The following is a 16608-nucleotide window of genomic DNA, read 5'->3' as shown; positions in this document are numbered from 1 at the left end:
CCTAACAGCTCGCATTAGGGTAGTACAGTATGCTGGGTACCTACTGTAAGAATCAGCCATGTATACATCCCCAATCATAATAATGTTTTAAAGGAAAAGAGATAAGTTTATTCTGCACTTTTCTACAAGCTCTGCAGATGTATAATTTAAAAAAGATTTCCTATCCACTGCTTAGTTAGGGTCTAGGGGACCTTAGCTATCATGGCTACAATAACACCCACTTACTATAGGTTAGGTAAAAATTGTGGTTCAAAGAAACCAACCTTTATTGTTGGCGGGGAACAGGAGTCGACCAAGTTTATATAGTTGACCCTATCCATCTACCTCAACCTTCTCCCTCTGCAGACTTTTCCTTGAACTCTGATCTGTGTCAAGTTTGCGGGTGCTTTCTCAATGTGAGGTATGCGGGAGTAAATAAAGAAACAACGTGATGATTACCAATGTAATGATGATCTACACACAGGGAATGCGTTGCCATCCTGTTTTTGTTTTGTTTTTTAGCTATGTTGCACTGCTAGTTTCAGAAAACCCAACAACAGACATAAAATGAAATCTTTTTTAGACAATTGGCACAAAACTAATGGCTCCTAAAACATAAAAAATGTTTGACTGAAAGTTTTTGGTTGCTTGCCTTCTGCACTGCGTGTGGTATTTGGAAATGTCAAAACATGCTTCATGATTTGGTTTTTATTGAAAAATTGGCTGCAGAACAGTAATCAGTTAATGCAACAAGGGAACATGGACAACAGTACTGAAATATCAGCTATTCATTGTCATGGTGTGGCTGCGTGGCACAAACATGCACACACAATCCATCTGTCCTGCTACAGAACCCCTTGCCACCCTAAATCTACACATACACACACACTTACACCCAAATATAATATAATACATGTATTATATATTCCCAGTGGACACACACAGCCGTCAAGGTTATGATGTTTATTATTTACAGCTGTGGCTGGTTCTCTTTATGTGACAGTGACGTATGTGGAGGGCTGTAGCCTCCGCCAACGCTCCGCCCCTCTGTCCCAGAAAACAGCAGCATAATAAAATCAGAGAGGAAATGACCTCACTGCTTCATATAGCTCAGTGCGTTTCAAAGTTATTCTGAGAGAAGAGAAAATGACTTGAGAGGGAGACGCTTTACACTAACTAGACACTTGTTAAACGCATAATGAGTCATTTTTGAGAAGCCAACGTAACGTCCATGTGTAGGAGTGTGAAGATGGCAGGAGATATGCTTAGAAAGTTGGTGTGGGTGTGTGTAAGTAGGAGAGCAGCAGAGTGAAGAAGGCAAAGATAGATCAATTAGTCTCAACTAAAAGATATTTACTGCGATTTATAAACAGCAACAGTTTCTATGCCACGTCTTCATAGTAAAATTGTTCATGACAGTTTCTAGCATGGTATTTTGGTGTTGTCGTGTTATGTGGGCACATGTTGAATTTCATAAAATTGCACGAACTGGACTTCTGCATCACAACAATTATGAACCACGTTAGCCATTTTTACCTGAAGCTAACGTCTGCAGTCATAAAGAACACAGAGAGCTCAGCTTATCAGCCAAGAATTGAGGAGGCGCTGTCGACTTCGCCGTCCAGCTCAGAGAGAGCCGTGTTTCTGATGTTTGCCGCATTCAATAAGCGCCCTGTCTTAGAGCTGCTATTTGAAAATGATATTCTTTCAGATTTCAGACTGCCATCTGGGAGTGCTGTTGCCATGAAGAGGTTGTGCTTGATCTGCAACAGTGTTTGGGTTGGTGGTGCGTGTCAAACTGGCATCCGCATGAATTCCAGGACCCAAGGTTTCCCAGAAGCACACTGCATTGTAAAGAGATGATCAGTGTTATTCACTTCACCTGTGAGTGGTTGTTATGCTGTGGCTGATTGGTGACGGTGGCTTTGAGAAAGCTTTTCTTCTAACTTCAAAATAGAAGGTTTGTCTAGGGTTTTGCACTACTGGCACTGGATCACAGAATATCGGCTGAACATATTACGGACTAATAAATCCTTTCGTACATTTTCCATACTTCTTCAAAACCACATTATTAAAATGATGTATCTGTGATCGATCGTAACAAAAGTACAAAACAAAAAAAAGAGATCTACAGTCAGATTTTCAACCCGAGCATGCACAGATATTAACATTATTACAAATATGTTGGTATGTGTTCACAGTGATGATATTCCTGTACCAGTACTGTGGGCAGGCTGTATTGTTTTTAAAAAGGTTTTCTTTTTCTTTTTTCCTATGGAATTGAAAGATGTATCAGGTATCTTTCTTCTTTCTTTTTAATACTAGTATTGTATCTCCTTTTGAAATTCTGGTATTTTAACAACCTCAGTTTAAACCTATTAAGTCTAACCACTGAGTACTGGCCCTAAGAAAAATGGGTTCCTAAAATATTTACAGCCCAATTGCACCGTTATGGTTCAGTAATGATCTTGGGTTACTTACACTTTTAAGGAAAGGTGAACAAATTCAAAACTGAAGGCTTACAACAGTATTCTCGCCTGTCATGAAACCCTGTGGGGACATGGAATAAATGCAAGTTTTAATCAGTTAATTCTTCTTCTATTGGGGATTCAAACTTATTCAAATGTAAATAAGGCATTTGGTTACTGAATAGTTTCTTTTATCCATGTTAAAAAAGAAAAACATCAATATAACCTGGTTTCAACCTTGAACTGTAGTATTTATTTAAAACAGACAGTTTTAGTTACAAATTAACCGATTTAATATTTAAAGGCCAAATCACAGGAGAAACTGTGAAAAACTGTGAAATATGCTGCTGTATGTTGGCAGCAGCAAGTCCCATGTGTGCCTGCATGCAACAGGAGGCATCTACATACCGCAACATGCTATTTATTCAGCCTTTTAAATCCACTTGTCCGTGGTATTACGCCAGCTTAGAGCCAGAGAAGCAAACAGACAGACGAGGGGGGACTAGCATGCACTCAGCACAAAGGATCATGGTAAACAAAGAGAAATACCCTCATATGATGGGGTCTAATCCCGCTCAGTGTATCGCTGTAGTCAAATGTCACATGCTTCCATCAAAGAGATCTACCAACTGCAACCCTCTCCTCCATCCTTTGCGCCGACCTTCCATTGCTCACATCCATCCACTTCTTCACTTGGTAACATACACAAGAGAAATAGAAGTAATTTTACTGTACCTGTTCTGTTCTAACCCCCTATTAGATGCCCACACACGCCCTCCCTCCTTCCCTCCCTCCACCTTCGGATACTTTACCACCCCCTTCCCCTAAATTAGTCATGATTAATGTGTACGCCACGCATTGGGCCGTCTTAATTAAATAACACCGTCTAATTAGGGGCTGATTTCAGATGGTAATGGCACCATAAGATGGCGGGAATGGGATTGTGCGGCGTGACAGAACATTCATGAAGTCCGTCAAACTCCCTGGGCGGTCACACTCCCGTGGTTTCACACAAACAGCCCCCTCCTAATCTGACAGTTACATTAAAATGCAAATAGCCCAGATGTGAGGGTTTGGTAACAAGTGTGGATTACAGCTCCCTGGGAGCCCCGATAGACAGGCTCTTTTTTTTTTTTCTCTCCCCCCGATGTGATATGAGCCAGGTAACAGGTTGATAGCTGTTGACCTGGAAGTGGCTGTTTAAATATTGGCTGCCGCACTGTTGGACATGTGTAAGATTGCGGTGTCTGGAAATCTCTTTCAAGCTGTCAGATAATAGCTTCGATGAATCCATTTTACATGACTAATCATGAATAAATACTCGTCATCCAAAAAGATACCCAATCTCTTATCAGTGATTGTTTACTGTCCCGATGTCACAGTTTATCTTCTGTCCTCGTGGATGTATCGCGAGTTTTAATTAAATCAAGCTCGAGACCGACTGAAAGGTCAAAGAAAATTAAAGCATATTAATGAGCGAAGGGCACGGGCGGCACACAGCATCAGGTCAGGGAGACAGCAGGGAGACAGACGCCGACCCCCTCCTCCCCCCTCCGCCTACCTCGCCACACACAAACCCATACACAAACACACGCACACGCACTCTCCCACACATACACATGTCCCAGTTAACTTGAGCGAGGTGCGAGACGTGAACAATATGTGGTTGGTATGTGTGGGACGCCCTGACTCGCCACCAGAAGAGAGCATCCCCTGCAGTGCACCATCATGGCTAGATGTCAAAGCCAGCTAAGCCGTGCCAAAATACCTACCCTTTAAAAACCCTTGGCAGTAATAATACCTCACAGTGGCTTGTTCATTCACTATAAATAAAAAAGGAAAAACACCATTCATTCCCCACAGAGGGGCAGCTGCAGCCACAAAGAGATATTTTACTTAATCCTTTGTGCTGTGGCAAAAGAGAAAACTACAACAGCCTCGCTGCGGGGTGAGGCGATGGTTGGAGTAGTGATGGCGGGCGATGCAAATAGGGTTTGGACACAGATCAAAAGACTTAAGTTTCACTGCATCATCAGGGCCGGAGCGCTACCCCCCCACCCCCACCGGGACCCCCTCCCCCCCCTCAGCCTCCATCACCTTATTGCTCACTCTGCTGCATTCATGCTATCGCAGCTCCGGAAGCCCCGTCTTCTGAGGGGCGTCCTGGCAGAGTGTGAACATTGTTCTTACATGTCAGTCTTGAACAGAGATGCGAACGCTAATGGTTTTTGGCAGGGCCCGGGTCCTCGGTGGACACAGTGCTGGAGCAGAAAGAAAACAAGTGGGAGAGAGGGACAGGAGGGAGGGAGGGAGGATGGGGGTGCAGAAAAAGACCAGGTGTCTTGGCAGCGGCGGGCTCACTCGCTTTACAACAGCACCATCTGTCTTTGCCAGGATAGCTTTACAACATGCTGCTTAACAAACATCCAGAGCAAATGGGTTCTCGTGATGTTTCAGCCAGTTTAATTGCTTAATAGGCTGTTGTGCTGGCTGCGGTTTATATCCGGACAACTGACGCGGCTAATATGAGCAGGGAATGTGCGACTCTCCACATGTTAGAAGGATATAAATTACATATTACGTCTCTCAAAATGCCTGAGTGTCTCATTATTTTTTCCTTGCGTATTATCCGAGTGTCATCTCGTGAAACTATCCTGACAGTTAAAACGTGCACTGGCAGGACTAAAAAGGGCCCCTTTTCTTGACATTTCAAGGCTGAAATGAGAGCCAGTATAAAGGAATCCTCTCTGTGACAGATGCACTCAGTGCGACTGCAAATGGAACTTTTCCCTGAGCAAGCAGCATTTATCCTCTCAGCGGACCTGCCCCTCTCCGCTCAGTCGCTCGCTTCCTTTTTCTCGGCCAACCAGAGAGAGCGGACAAGATGGATGCCGATGTCACCGTGCTGGCCGAAGTGACAGATGGGCTGATTATACAAACTCATCCCTCTGGCCATAGGAAAACACAACACCTTGCCTGCTAGCTAATAGCCTTCATCTGCCTGCACCTTATGGATAGTTGATGCTTGTTGTTAATATGGAAAAGCAGTGCTGTAAGGACAGATCCCATTACAGTCCTGGCCTCCCTCTTGACAGCTTGTACCTGAATAGACACCTGCCATGCTGGATTTTTACAGCCCAAACAAACAAAATGGTAAATTACTTCTCGGCGACCTCGTGTCTGGCTGGCTGGCTTCAAGGGCATGTTTTCCTTCCTCGAGACGGACACATTGCAAATGCATAAACGGATTCCTGTCACCGGCTTGATGTGTGGGTGTCAAGCTCTGCCGTGCACGCTTTGTTTCTCAGCAGGTAAGCTGGGACAACAGGAGCGAAAAACCAAGGCACCGCCTGAGCGAGACGTGGCAAAAACATCTTGGTTTTCGTCCAGAGAGGTGTCAAAAAATAAGTCAGGATCATGGGAGAATAAGTGCAGGGGCTGAAGGTGATCTTTCAGGATTAACCACCATCCCCTTGCCTGCCCTTACCTGTGATTTAAAGTCTGTGCTGATTAATCAGACCGGCATCGAGTCTCTGTTCAGGCGAGACGTTTAGATCAATCACGGCAGCCAAAGGGGAACATACAGTGGCTCTAACAAATGGGAAGCAGAGAATGAGGGAAAGGGGGTAGTGAGAGAGCGAGAGATTGAATGGCTTACTTCATGCTCCCAGCGATCAGCAGGAAAAGGTTGTAGATGTGTGAGAAGATGAAGAGGAAGAGGATGGCGCTGAAGAACATGGTCATCCAGGAGCCATGATCCTCGCGGAACATTTTCAGGCGCAGGTATCGACCTAAAGGGAGCATGACAAGGACACTGCTGTCAGTGGCGGTTCAAACAGCATGTCAACCTGCTGACACGCATGGCCATGAAAATGGGGATGAAAGTAAATAAATTAATCACATAGATCAATACTGTCCTACTCTGTCAGACATGTGCCCTTTAGGCGATGAAATTAAGATTAAAGACCACTTTGAGGTGTCACCTGCACAGCACTGAAGTAATTGTCTTTCCCTGACACCAATTGCAATTCTCTGACAGCGTATTAGAGCCATTGTATGTGAAAAGAAATATATATTACGGAGCCAAGGGAGGGAGGTGACATTCCAAGAAAAAAATCTAAATTTCTGACATAATCAAGTCATAAATTTGCAGGAGAAACGATGTGATGTTCTCTCAGTATATCATCATAAGCATCCGGACGTTGAAGACCTTGAATTCAGCCTGTTCAGAAGAAAACGTACTGATTTGGATGAGACGATTCAGGAACTACAACGCAATGGACAGGATTTCTTTAAAGTCTGGACGCCTGTGGTAATATGGTGATTCTGAATATTTCCTCATTTATAAGTCAGATTGCAAAATACATGTTGATAAAGTCGATAAGGTTAGTTAGGTCTTAACTAGTTAGATTTTAACTGGCAAATACACAACATTCATTGTGAAATACTGTGTTTTTTCTTGTATTTTACCTCCTCCACCAGCTCCACTTATTTGTTTTTTTACCTACAGTGGCCCTAATACGCCATCGTAATGTTTCATCATTAATCCCAACAGAAAATATACTACATACACATCATTTCACGCATCTGTCCGACATGCTGTCAGTGGATTGATGCTCGCTTTTGTTTCATGTGATGTGATTCCTGCATTAGTGAAATTATTCAAACATTTGTGACCTGTGGTGTGTTTTTATACAGTCCCGGCTTGGAATCAAATTATGGAGAAATATCTCTCTGGCAGAGCATGACATTGGATTTGGATACACACTGTTCTGCACAGAACACACAACCACACGAGCTTGTCGTTTGGTGGCAGCCCTCAGCAGAGCTCACGAAGACAACAATATTTATTACACGACTATTAGCTTGTTGTTGTAGCTTGAAAAGACTGCAGTCGGAGCTTTTAGCTCCTCTTTGGCTCACTATAAATATAATGGCAGAGCAATTTTTATTCTGGCTGCTCTTAATGACAAACAGAAAAAAACATTTAGACCTTTAATTCAAGGGCTCACAATGTCTGGTCGGAGTGGGATGATAAAAGCATTACATAAGTACAGTATAAACAGAGATGTGGAAAAAAAAAAACATGTGATGTAATTAGGTGTGTATAAAGTAACCTCACGACTGCTGTCAGAGTCCTTGATCTGCCGCTCACTCTGCTTGTGTAACAGAAGCAATGTGCTTTGTATATTTTGGGTGCCTGTTACTACCAACATCATGCAGACCTGGGTAAAATAGGATTTGCAAATAATATAGATAAAATCAAATCAAAGTTCTTCAAAGTGTGAGTATTGCACTTTGGAGAACTCACAGCAGACATATGTAGACGAGAGGCCCAAATTTGAGCAGCAGAGGCTGAGATATCCTGACTTTTAGCACCTAGTGTTGTATGGGTCAAGCTTCAAAAACAGCAGATTCTACGTTTCCCATAACGCACCCGATAGCATCATTTCGTTTGACCCACGGACCTGCAAAGCGAATGTCATAGGACTGACAGAAACATCCAAAAGCGTCACAAGGCTAATTTCTGTTAGCCTATAGTGTAGAAGGAAGGAAACGGTGAAGAAGCCTATAACTACCCTTGACAGTGAAGAGAAAAACAAGGTAAAGCTTGTTTTAATAACAAAACCGTTATCGGTTATCTTTCTTATTAGCAGAGAGCGCAGTACAAACCATTCAGGCGGCAACTTGTCATTTTTAGCCGGTGCTGATCTTTGCTATTTCCAGTCCAAATGACAAATGGTGCTGGCAGCAGGTCATACCAGCTGTCACTGATTAATGTTAATTCTGTAATTAACATGATAACAGGTTGAATCAAACTCATTTGTTGTGGAGTTTGTGTGCTCTCTGCATGCTGCTAACAGCACTCAAATATTATTTGTGGGGTAAAAGACACTTAACTCTGTAGCCCTGCTGTTTTTGTAGTTACAACAACTCCGACAGAGTCATATGTCAGATTCAGGAGTTGCGTTCTCCAGTTAAGCTTTCATTCTTATCTTATCAACATTTTAAGCGGAACAACTTTATTGTTTGGAATCAAACAAAACAAAAGTAAGATGCCAAATTTAAAAAGGCTATGGCTGTTATGTGAATGTGCTGAATATATATTTAATGAACACTTAGGTTAATGTAGGTATTGGATCAGACTTGGTAGCAGCAGATACTCATTAAAAGGGTAACTCCACCAATTTTACACATTAAAGTGTGTTAACAGGTCTTGGGGAGTACTACTGCATATGTGAAAAAAGTAGTATAAAGCCTTTTGTGACTGCAGAGGAAGCTGCATGTAATCTAATAAATTGCCTCCAGTGATTTCACTCAGCGGCCAAGTTGCATTGTGGGTACTGTAGGTGCCAGGTTTTCCAGTGGTCTGGCATTGCACTCCTATAACACTGTTGGACTCATTATAGACAATAATAAACAATTATCAAATTCGATTCTGCAGAACCATATATCACCTTTTTAATTCCATGCATCCTTCATCCTGTTCAAAACCTGGTGCCTACATTACCCACAATGCAACTCAGCCACTGAGTGACATCACTGGAGGCAATTTCTCAGATGAAGCTTCCTCTTGAGCCACAAAAGGCTTTACTACTTTTTTCACATATGCAGAAGTACCCCTCAAGACCTGTAAACACACTTCAATGTGTAAAATTGGTGGACTTACCCTTTAACGCCAAGAAACTTGAACGGGACATCACAAATAACCGTCCTCATGCTGAGAGCCAAAACCATCAACTGCTTCAAGGTTACTTAATGACTGTTAATTGAGAAATCCTCTAGAAGTAATCTTAGCCATACACCTTCATTTCCACTTAACATATTACACACACACACACACACACACACACACACACACACACACACACACACACACACACACACACACACACACACACACACACACACACACACACACACACACACACACACACACACACACACACACACTTCAAGGCTCTCCCTCAGCTTCAGCTCTGCAAGCTGTGATCCGGTGCCAGAAGCGGCCATCTTCCCAGGAACAACTCTTTGTTTTTTTCTCCTCCAGCTCAGTCAGCATCCTTTTGAGTTACAGCTCCTCCGAGAGCTCATTGTGTCCGTGTGCGTGCGCACACATGCACGCGCACACACACACACAGAGCCAGAACGACAGCAAAGCAGAATGCTCCATTTATTTTCCCATTACGGCCTGGCTGGTTTATTCTCCAATAGTTTTACATGCTGTTCAATCTCAGCTTGCTCACTTCTAGTTTTTTTACACTGCACACATAAAAACAAAGATGTTGAGATTCCTATAGAGAAGAGGATCTTTGTTGAATGTAAGTGGAGTTATAATGAATGAAGACATCTTGCAGAAAATCCCTTGAACGTAGTAAACAAAAGAGCTGCACCGACAGTTTAAACTTTGGTTAACTTATTGTGAGCTCTGCAGAAGTGGATATAAACTTGAACGTTCCCTTTATAACAACAGTAAACCTTAACATTTTTTTTTTTAAAGCAAAGTAGCCTAGTGTGAGGCCAAACCATACGTTTCACTCTGTGGTATTTCAGGGCTCATCACAGATGCATAATTGAATTGACTTGCATGGGTGAACTTAATTGCCTCCAGTGCCAATGAGCCCTGGCTTAGATGTAGGAGCACAGTGTGTATCGGCAGATCTGACTTTTAAAGCAGCACGCCGCGCCAGCGAGCACGGCCGCCCTCTCGCAGCCTATATGGGCAGGATTTAACTAGAGGGTGATTCAAGACTATTCAGCCAAGCCGTTTGAGTCACTGCACCTCCCGACAGTAGAGGACCCCGACAAGGGGTGATTCATGAGCACTGTCTACCGCCAGGCTCAGCCCAGCAGGGGACAACAACAACAACTCACATGGACATGGCAGCCACAAAAACACAGGGAGAAGAGAGGGAGACACTTGTTATATCTTCTGACTTTCATTTACTCCCATCGCAAACATGGAGCCATTCACATGGACCAAGCTGCTGTATAAATCTAAACAATGCAATTACATTAGAATACTAATTCAAAGTGTTTACAATATAATTTATCCAAGACTGTTTATGATGTTGTGTTTGGGCTGAGGTCATTTCCACCTCTCCTCATGTTTATGGAGATCAAACATGAAGCTGTGTCTCCATCTAGTGGTAATAAACGGACACACACCAGAGAGCTGACTGGCAGGTAGGTGACATAATGTCCCCTTCATGAACTGCAGTTTCTGTAAAAAACAGAAACTGTACAAAATGTTTCTCCTTCTTTGGGACGGGTCCAAAAACAATTTCGTACTGCGTCTTTCTTTACATGAGCCCTATCCTGCTGTGTCCTCTTGTATCATGTGTGTCACATAATCTTAAATTCTGTGCAAATTGACAGGATTATCTGCATTTGTGGCAAAATTTGGGGAATTATTTCCAATGACGTAATGTAGCCAATTCTACAGCCTCAACAGCCCACTTCTGTTCAAACTAATGACCGAACTGAGCAGCCATTGCTGTTATGTTAGTATCAATCACTCCCACACAATTGCTTCAAAGCAATACATTTATCTCCATTATTGTTTTTCTCTTCTCTCCCATACACACGTACTAAAACAAATCTCCCCTGAATCACAAATTTAATTTGCAGTAACTGCGTGCTATCACTAGTATTTTTTTAATTATGACTATTTCATCCTTGTTTGTTTTGTTTCATTCAGAGATGGAATGAAACTAAGCACATTCACTGAAGTATTGTAATTTTTACTCCACTACATTTAATGGTTAACTGTAGTTACTTTACAACTTAAATGCTTCATCAGAGCAGAAAGCATTTTTTAATTAATTAATTTAATTGTAATCAGATTTTTTTTTTTACTTTAACTCAAGTATGACTTGCATACTTTTAACATCACTGGTTTTCCATATATTCCATGTCAAATTTCTCTTTGTTTGTCCCCGTTTCAATCATAGTTGTATAACAAATCACTATGGTTTTGTTTTTGCACCTTTAAAATTGAAAAAATAATTGACAGTCATTAAAAAAAAAAAGAGTTCATGTTGTCAGATTGTGTTCTGTTTCACCAGGATACAGGCAGTGGCAGCATGGCAGATCCCAGAATCCAGGCATTGTTAGTCTACACTCAATTGTCAGGCTAAGCAGCCTGCCAAGATACTTTCTTGGTGAGGCTTTCAAAAAAAATTAATAGGATTACACTTTTTCAACAAGTCCAGTAAAACCTGAACTGTGGTAAATGCATATGTATAGTATGTTTGGCATTATGCAGCATTTCTGTTAAAGAAACTGGGGTTTTAGTGCCTTTTATAAATCCAGGTGCCACTTTATTAGGTACACCTTTCTAAAAGTAATGCAGCCTGATACAACAGTCCTGCAATATCCAGTCTCCTAACCTTCAGGAAGGTTATCATTTTTGTTATAATTTTTATTGAAGAGACATGTGGATGAAACTGTAATGTAGCTTATGTTGCTGTTAAACTGTTTTGCATTAATGACGTGTTCCTATTATGTATAACATGTCCACCCCATTTATATCAATGAGAGCAGGCTATTAAACAAAAACACCTTTCTGTGTGAGGAAATATAGTCCAACAGCACCGCTACATCCTCAAAAGTGATCATACACTTTAAAACAGTTTCAACAAAAACTGAACATCATAACCTACATATAGGTAGGATTTATTATAGGACTTCTATATTAGACTGTATTAGTTTTAGCTAGGTGTACCTGATTATAAAGTTCAAGTTCACAGTTGTTAAGGGGCATAACAAAGTTTTTCGGATTCTCACTCCAGGCAATCATGGTTTCCTATCTGCTTCTCTGTCTGACAATGAGATCACAGGCAACGATTCCTGGAAGTGCCCAGGTTATATAGTCACTAGATTTATAGTAGTAATCCACTTACAGGACGTATAGGAGCACCTGGAGCCAGAAAGGCAAACATAGCAGTACAAACCAGCAGAGCCCATCAGTTAGACACGTGCACTGACGCGCAAGCAATTACTGTATGTATCCGAGATGTTATAACAGTAGATTTGCTCAGTCGACTGTTTACTGTATTACACACACACACGCAAACACACACCGGTCTCTGAGGTAAGGCAGTGTGCCGACAGCTTGTGACAGATGAGAAGCACGCAGCTGGTGGAGGAGGAGTGGAGGTGACCTGAGATGTGATCGCCGTCTCCATTCATCATGATTCCGCTCTTCAACAGCAACAAGTCAGACATGGCTAAAGGAGGCAAGTACAATCTGATCCTTCTTGTTTTTTAACTTAACCTTAAACATTTTATCATGTTATAACAAGTTATTTACTGACATGACTTGTGTAAATTATGGTAATACAGTCTACATCATATGGTATCCTCCTATTATTTTAAATTATTACAAGCTGTATGATAAAAAACGTCATGTGTCATTTGATATTTAATTTAGACATAAAAAACCTGTTCTCCCTCTCTGTGCATACTGACAAGCAGACATGATCCAGGCTGAAATGTGTAAATTGTTAACATCCGCTCATCTGGACAAAATGAACGTATTATGTCGGATTAAAAGCAAACAGAGGCCGACATAGTGGAGGCAATAAACGAACGCCCCCCGGATTTCATTGTTCACTGCAGACAGTCAGGCATTCACTTCCTGGACACGCTGGTGATGCTCAGAGACCATGGAGACAGCTACTTTAAATATATAGGGCCCTGGGACAGAGTGGGTGAACACATCTTACTTAAAGTAGTCTCTGAGAGCAGGGCTTACCGACAGAGTCAATAAAACAGACTATGACCGTGACCCACATTATTCCGGAAGTTGTTAAACTCTTGAAATATAAAGCGAGGGTACCATATAGTACAGACGATCCAGTGTTTCAGAGAGTTTATATTCCAGAAAGTAGACGGTAGAAAAGCATTATGATTGACACGCAGTGCTTATGAGTTTTTACCCAACAGATAAGCAAGACCATCGTTTATGTATATCCAATCAGTCAGACAGATAAGAAGCCTTTATCCTACAAGAGAACTGGGTCATAAACAATATTTTCTTTATGTGTGTTTTAATCTGTTGCTTACTCAACAGGATAACGAATTCAGTGCCACAGGGTTTGGACTTAAGTAGTCGTCAGTCAATTTGATACAGTGTTCTGTGACTGGGAGATTGTGATTTCTGTTTTTTTCGAATTTGACAGTCAGGGCCAACTAATGGTAGGGTTCTCTGGAAGTGTTGTTTGAATCAGGACTTCTGTGCTTTTAAAAAAGGGGCACAGCACTTATTTTCGCATGTCAAAGTCAATTTACTTGTCACAGGAAGAACTACGCAGTTGAAAACAGTTTTATAAAGTTGTCTCTTGGAGCTTTGACAAGTCTGAGAACATTTCTCAAGAACCAATTCAGCATTAAGTGTTTGTTAGAAACATGAAGACATTAACCTGTCACTGAGGGGGTAACAAAGACACTACTGAACTGCACTATGGGAAGTGTAGGAACGAACCTGTGTTTCTGGACCTTCAGAACATCCTGCTTTTTCAACCACTTTGCCAAATCTGAACGTATTATAAAGAGGGCAACTATGGTGGTTAAATATGTGAAAGACACTTCAATAGTTAAGGTATGGTTAAGATTTAGCAAGGAAAACACTTGATTAAAGTCAGGTAAGATTGTAGTTATGGATCAGTAAAACTAGGTATAAACCAATTGTCCACCTGGCCAATTATTAATTGCAGATCTAACTCAAGTCTCCAGTATAAAAGTGAATCGTGCTACAAGCCCATCCACCAGCCTGACCTCTAAACCCCTTATTTTCCACCTCTCACATGCAAGGCAACAGTGCTTTGCTCAAGGTGCAGAATAAAATACTGAAGTAATTTACTGAGGATACCAGCTTGTTCTTTATACAATCCATCTACTTTATGGGAGTGCAATACTGTTGTAAAGATGCTGGACTTCCCTTTTCTTTCCCAAAACACATGAATATTTTAAGAATAATGGAGTTGCAAAACTGACTTGACCTCCTGTCCTTAAATCCCAGAGGTGCTTCTGGAGTTCCTGAACCAGTCCACAGTATTCTGCAGCCAATTTGAGAACGGCAAGTGGTACTGCTACGTTCTGCTGGTTCTCTTCGGGTTTGCTCTTCCTGTCGGCATCCTGGGAAACATAGCAGCTCTCATCAACTACACCTGCCTCAAGAAAGCCTGGAGCACCAGCAATGTTTTCCTGATGAACCTGGCTCTGTGCGACTCAGCCTGGATCCTCACCCTCCCTTTCACCCTCTACTTTACCTTCCAGAGGCCGTACCTCCAAGACATAGAGATCTTCTGCCAGTTCAAGAAGATATCTTTCACCATCAATGTGTACGGCAGCATCTACTTCCTCACTCTCATCAGTTTCGATCGCTATGTTGGAACGGTGCACCCTATCAGCTCGCTCCGATGGTGGGATGTGGGTAAAGCCAAACTATGCTCAGTCTGCACATGGGTCGTGTTGGTGCTGAGCTCAATTCCTGACTTATTTCTTACTTTTGCTATTCAGCGACCAAGAAACATCACTGTGTGCATGGACCACATCCACGGCCCTTTCTCTTACGTCAAGACCACCACCATTATCAGAACAATATTAGGCTTTCTGCTCCCGTTTGGCAGCATGCTGACTTTTTACATCAAGACAGTTCGTGTTTTGAGGCGCCTTCCAAGGGGTAGAAGAAACAGAGGACCCCAGCGGGCAGGTGGAAAACCTCTGCGCCTCATCACTGCCGCCTTACTCGTCTTTGTGGTCTCTTTTGTGCCGTACCACATCATGGTCATCACCCTGGTGTTCATGAGGATCCATGACCAGGTCACACCATCCAACACCCAGGTCCTCTACGCCTCTTATGAGTTCTTTGAGTCCATGTCCAGTGTAAGTAGCTGTCTGGACCCAGTACTGTACATTATGGCTGGTGAGGAGTTCCAGAGGAAGCTGCTGGCCTTGAAAAGAGAACGATACAGGAGGATGTGCTGCAGAGCAAGCAGGAGGGTCGGAGTAATTGTGTGAATCCAATGCATGGATTTGTTTGACTAGTTACCTTAGATTAACAATCAACAATCTTGGCCTGATGTATGCTGGTAAATTGCACTATTATGGAATTGGAATGAAAAAGAAGACTATCAGTGTAAAATGAAGGTTGAACTACATCATGGCATGTTTTGCATTGCAAAAATATATATTTTTTCCTGTAGTAATATAAATCAGTGGTGGTCTCATCCTCATTTGCACTTTACATCTTCCATGTTTCCATGCGAGATGAACACAAGTAGGGCTGCAATCATGACTATATTCATTGTCAATTATTTTTCAGATTCAGATTTGTTTTGACAATGGTTTTCAAATCATGCTGGAAGAACACAAATCATCACGTTTTGCACAAACTTCTGGAGTCCATGCCAGCTTGAGTGCATGCTGCCATTAAAGCAAAAGGGGGACATACCAAATACTAAGATATTCTGAATTCATGAACATTTTAGTTACTTAACTTTTCACTCAAACTGTTAAACTGATAATATCATTTGTCTTCTGTCTATAGACAGACTATACAGTCTAGATCTGGCTTCAGATTACCTCTACTCCTGTTTTATGACAGAAAAAAGCCCAGGTGAATAAATACATCATCCTATTACATATTTACAGCAGTGGTGGGATTAACCCGTGTTATGATGTTATCAAAACAAACCGGCAAAAACACCCTGCTCAAATATCACGACATGGAAAATGTGATCAAAATGAACAATGAAAGAAGTAAACACGCACATAGGAAGGAACCAAAACATGGGTCTTGTTTGGTCACACAGTAAGTGATACCGTCATATCCATATTGATTCTTGAACTATTAATAGCGCAGTCTTTCAGTCTCAATCGCTGCTCTTTGCATTGGAGTCATCAATTCGCACACATTACGTGCAAATTAAGAGCAGCTCCACTCTTTCTGAGCACATACTTTCATCTATTTTAGGCTTCAGTACGCAGCACCTCTGTACCCTCTTTTGATTTAAAGCATCAAAACAACAATCCTGCCCTCCTTAGGGATTCTAATAAATGTTCTCTTACAAACACAAACCCACGGTGGAGGGAGCCTGAGCTGTAGCACTGCCTGGATCTTAGCATGTACACACCGGCGCCCCCATTCATCACA

General features: G+C 42.0%; 2 protein-coding genes across 2 annotated transcripts in view; one reads left to right on the top strand and one right to left on the bottom strand.

Annotated features, from left to right (window-relative positions):
* The window catches only part of tmem117 (transmembrane protein 117), a 44517-nt gene that overhangs the window by 19032 nt on the left and 8877 nt on the right, over positions 1 to 16608 (bottom strand). The window contains exon 2 of the mRNA XM_073472833.1: positions 6106 to 6238. Within this exon, the coding sequence (XP_073328934.1) occupies positions 6106 to 6238 (133 nt within the window). The remainder of the gene's footprint in view (positions 1 to 6105; positions 6239 to 16608) is intronic.
* On the top strand, positions 12643 to 15473 carry LOC141000823 (P2Y purinoceptor 1-like). The gene is made up of 2 exons (XM_073471699.1): positions 12643 to 12688; positions 14473 to 15473. The coding sequence occupies exons 1-2, from the start codon at positions 12643 to 12645 to the stop codon at positions 15471 to 15473; spliced, it is 1047 nt and encodes a 348-aa protein (XP_073327800.1).

Source organism: Pagrus major, chromosome 8 (genome assembly GCF_040436345.1).
Source record: "Pagrus major chromosome 8, Pma_NU_1.0".
In the NCBI taxonomy this organism is placed as follows: Eukaryota; Metazoa; Chordata; class Actinopteri; order Spariformes; family Sparidae; genus Pagrus; species Pagrus major.
The sequence above is the reverse complement of the archived record's forward strand: the minus strand, read 5'-3'. Positions and strand labels throughout refer to the sequence as shown.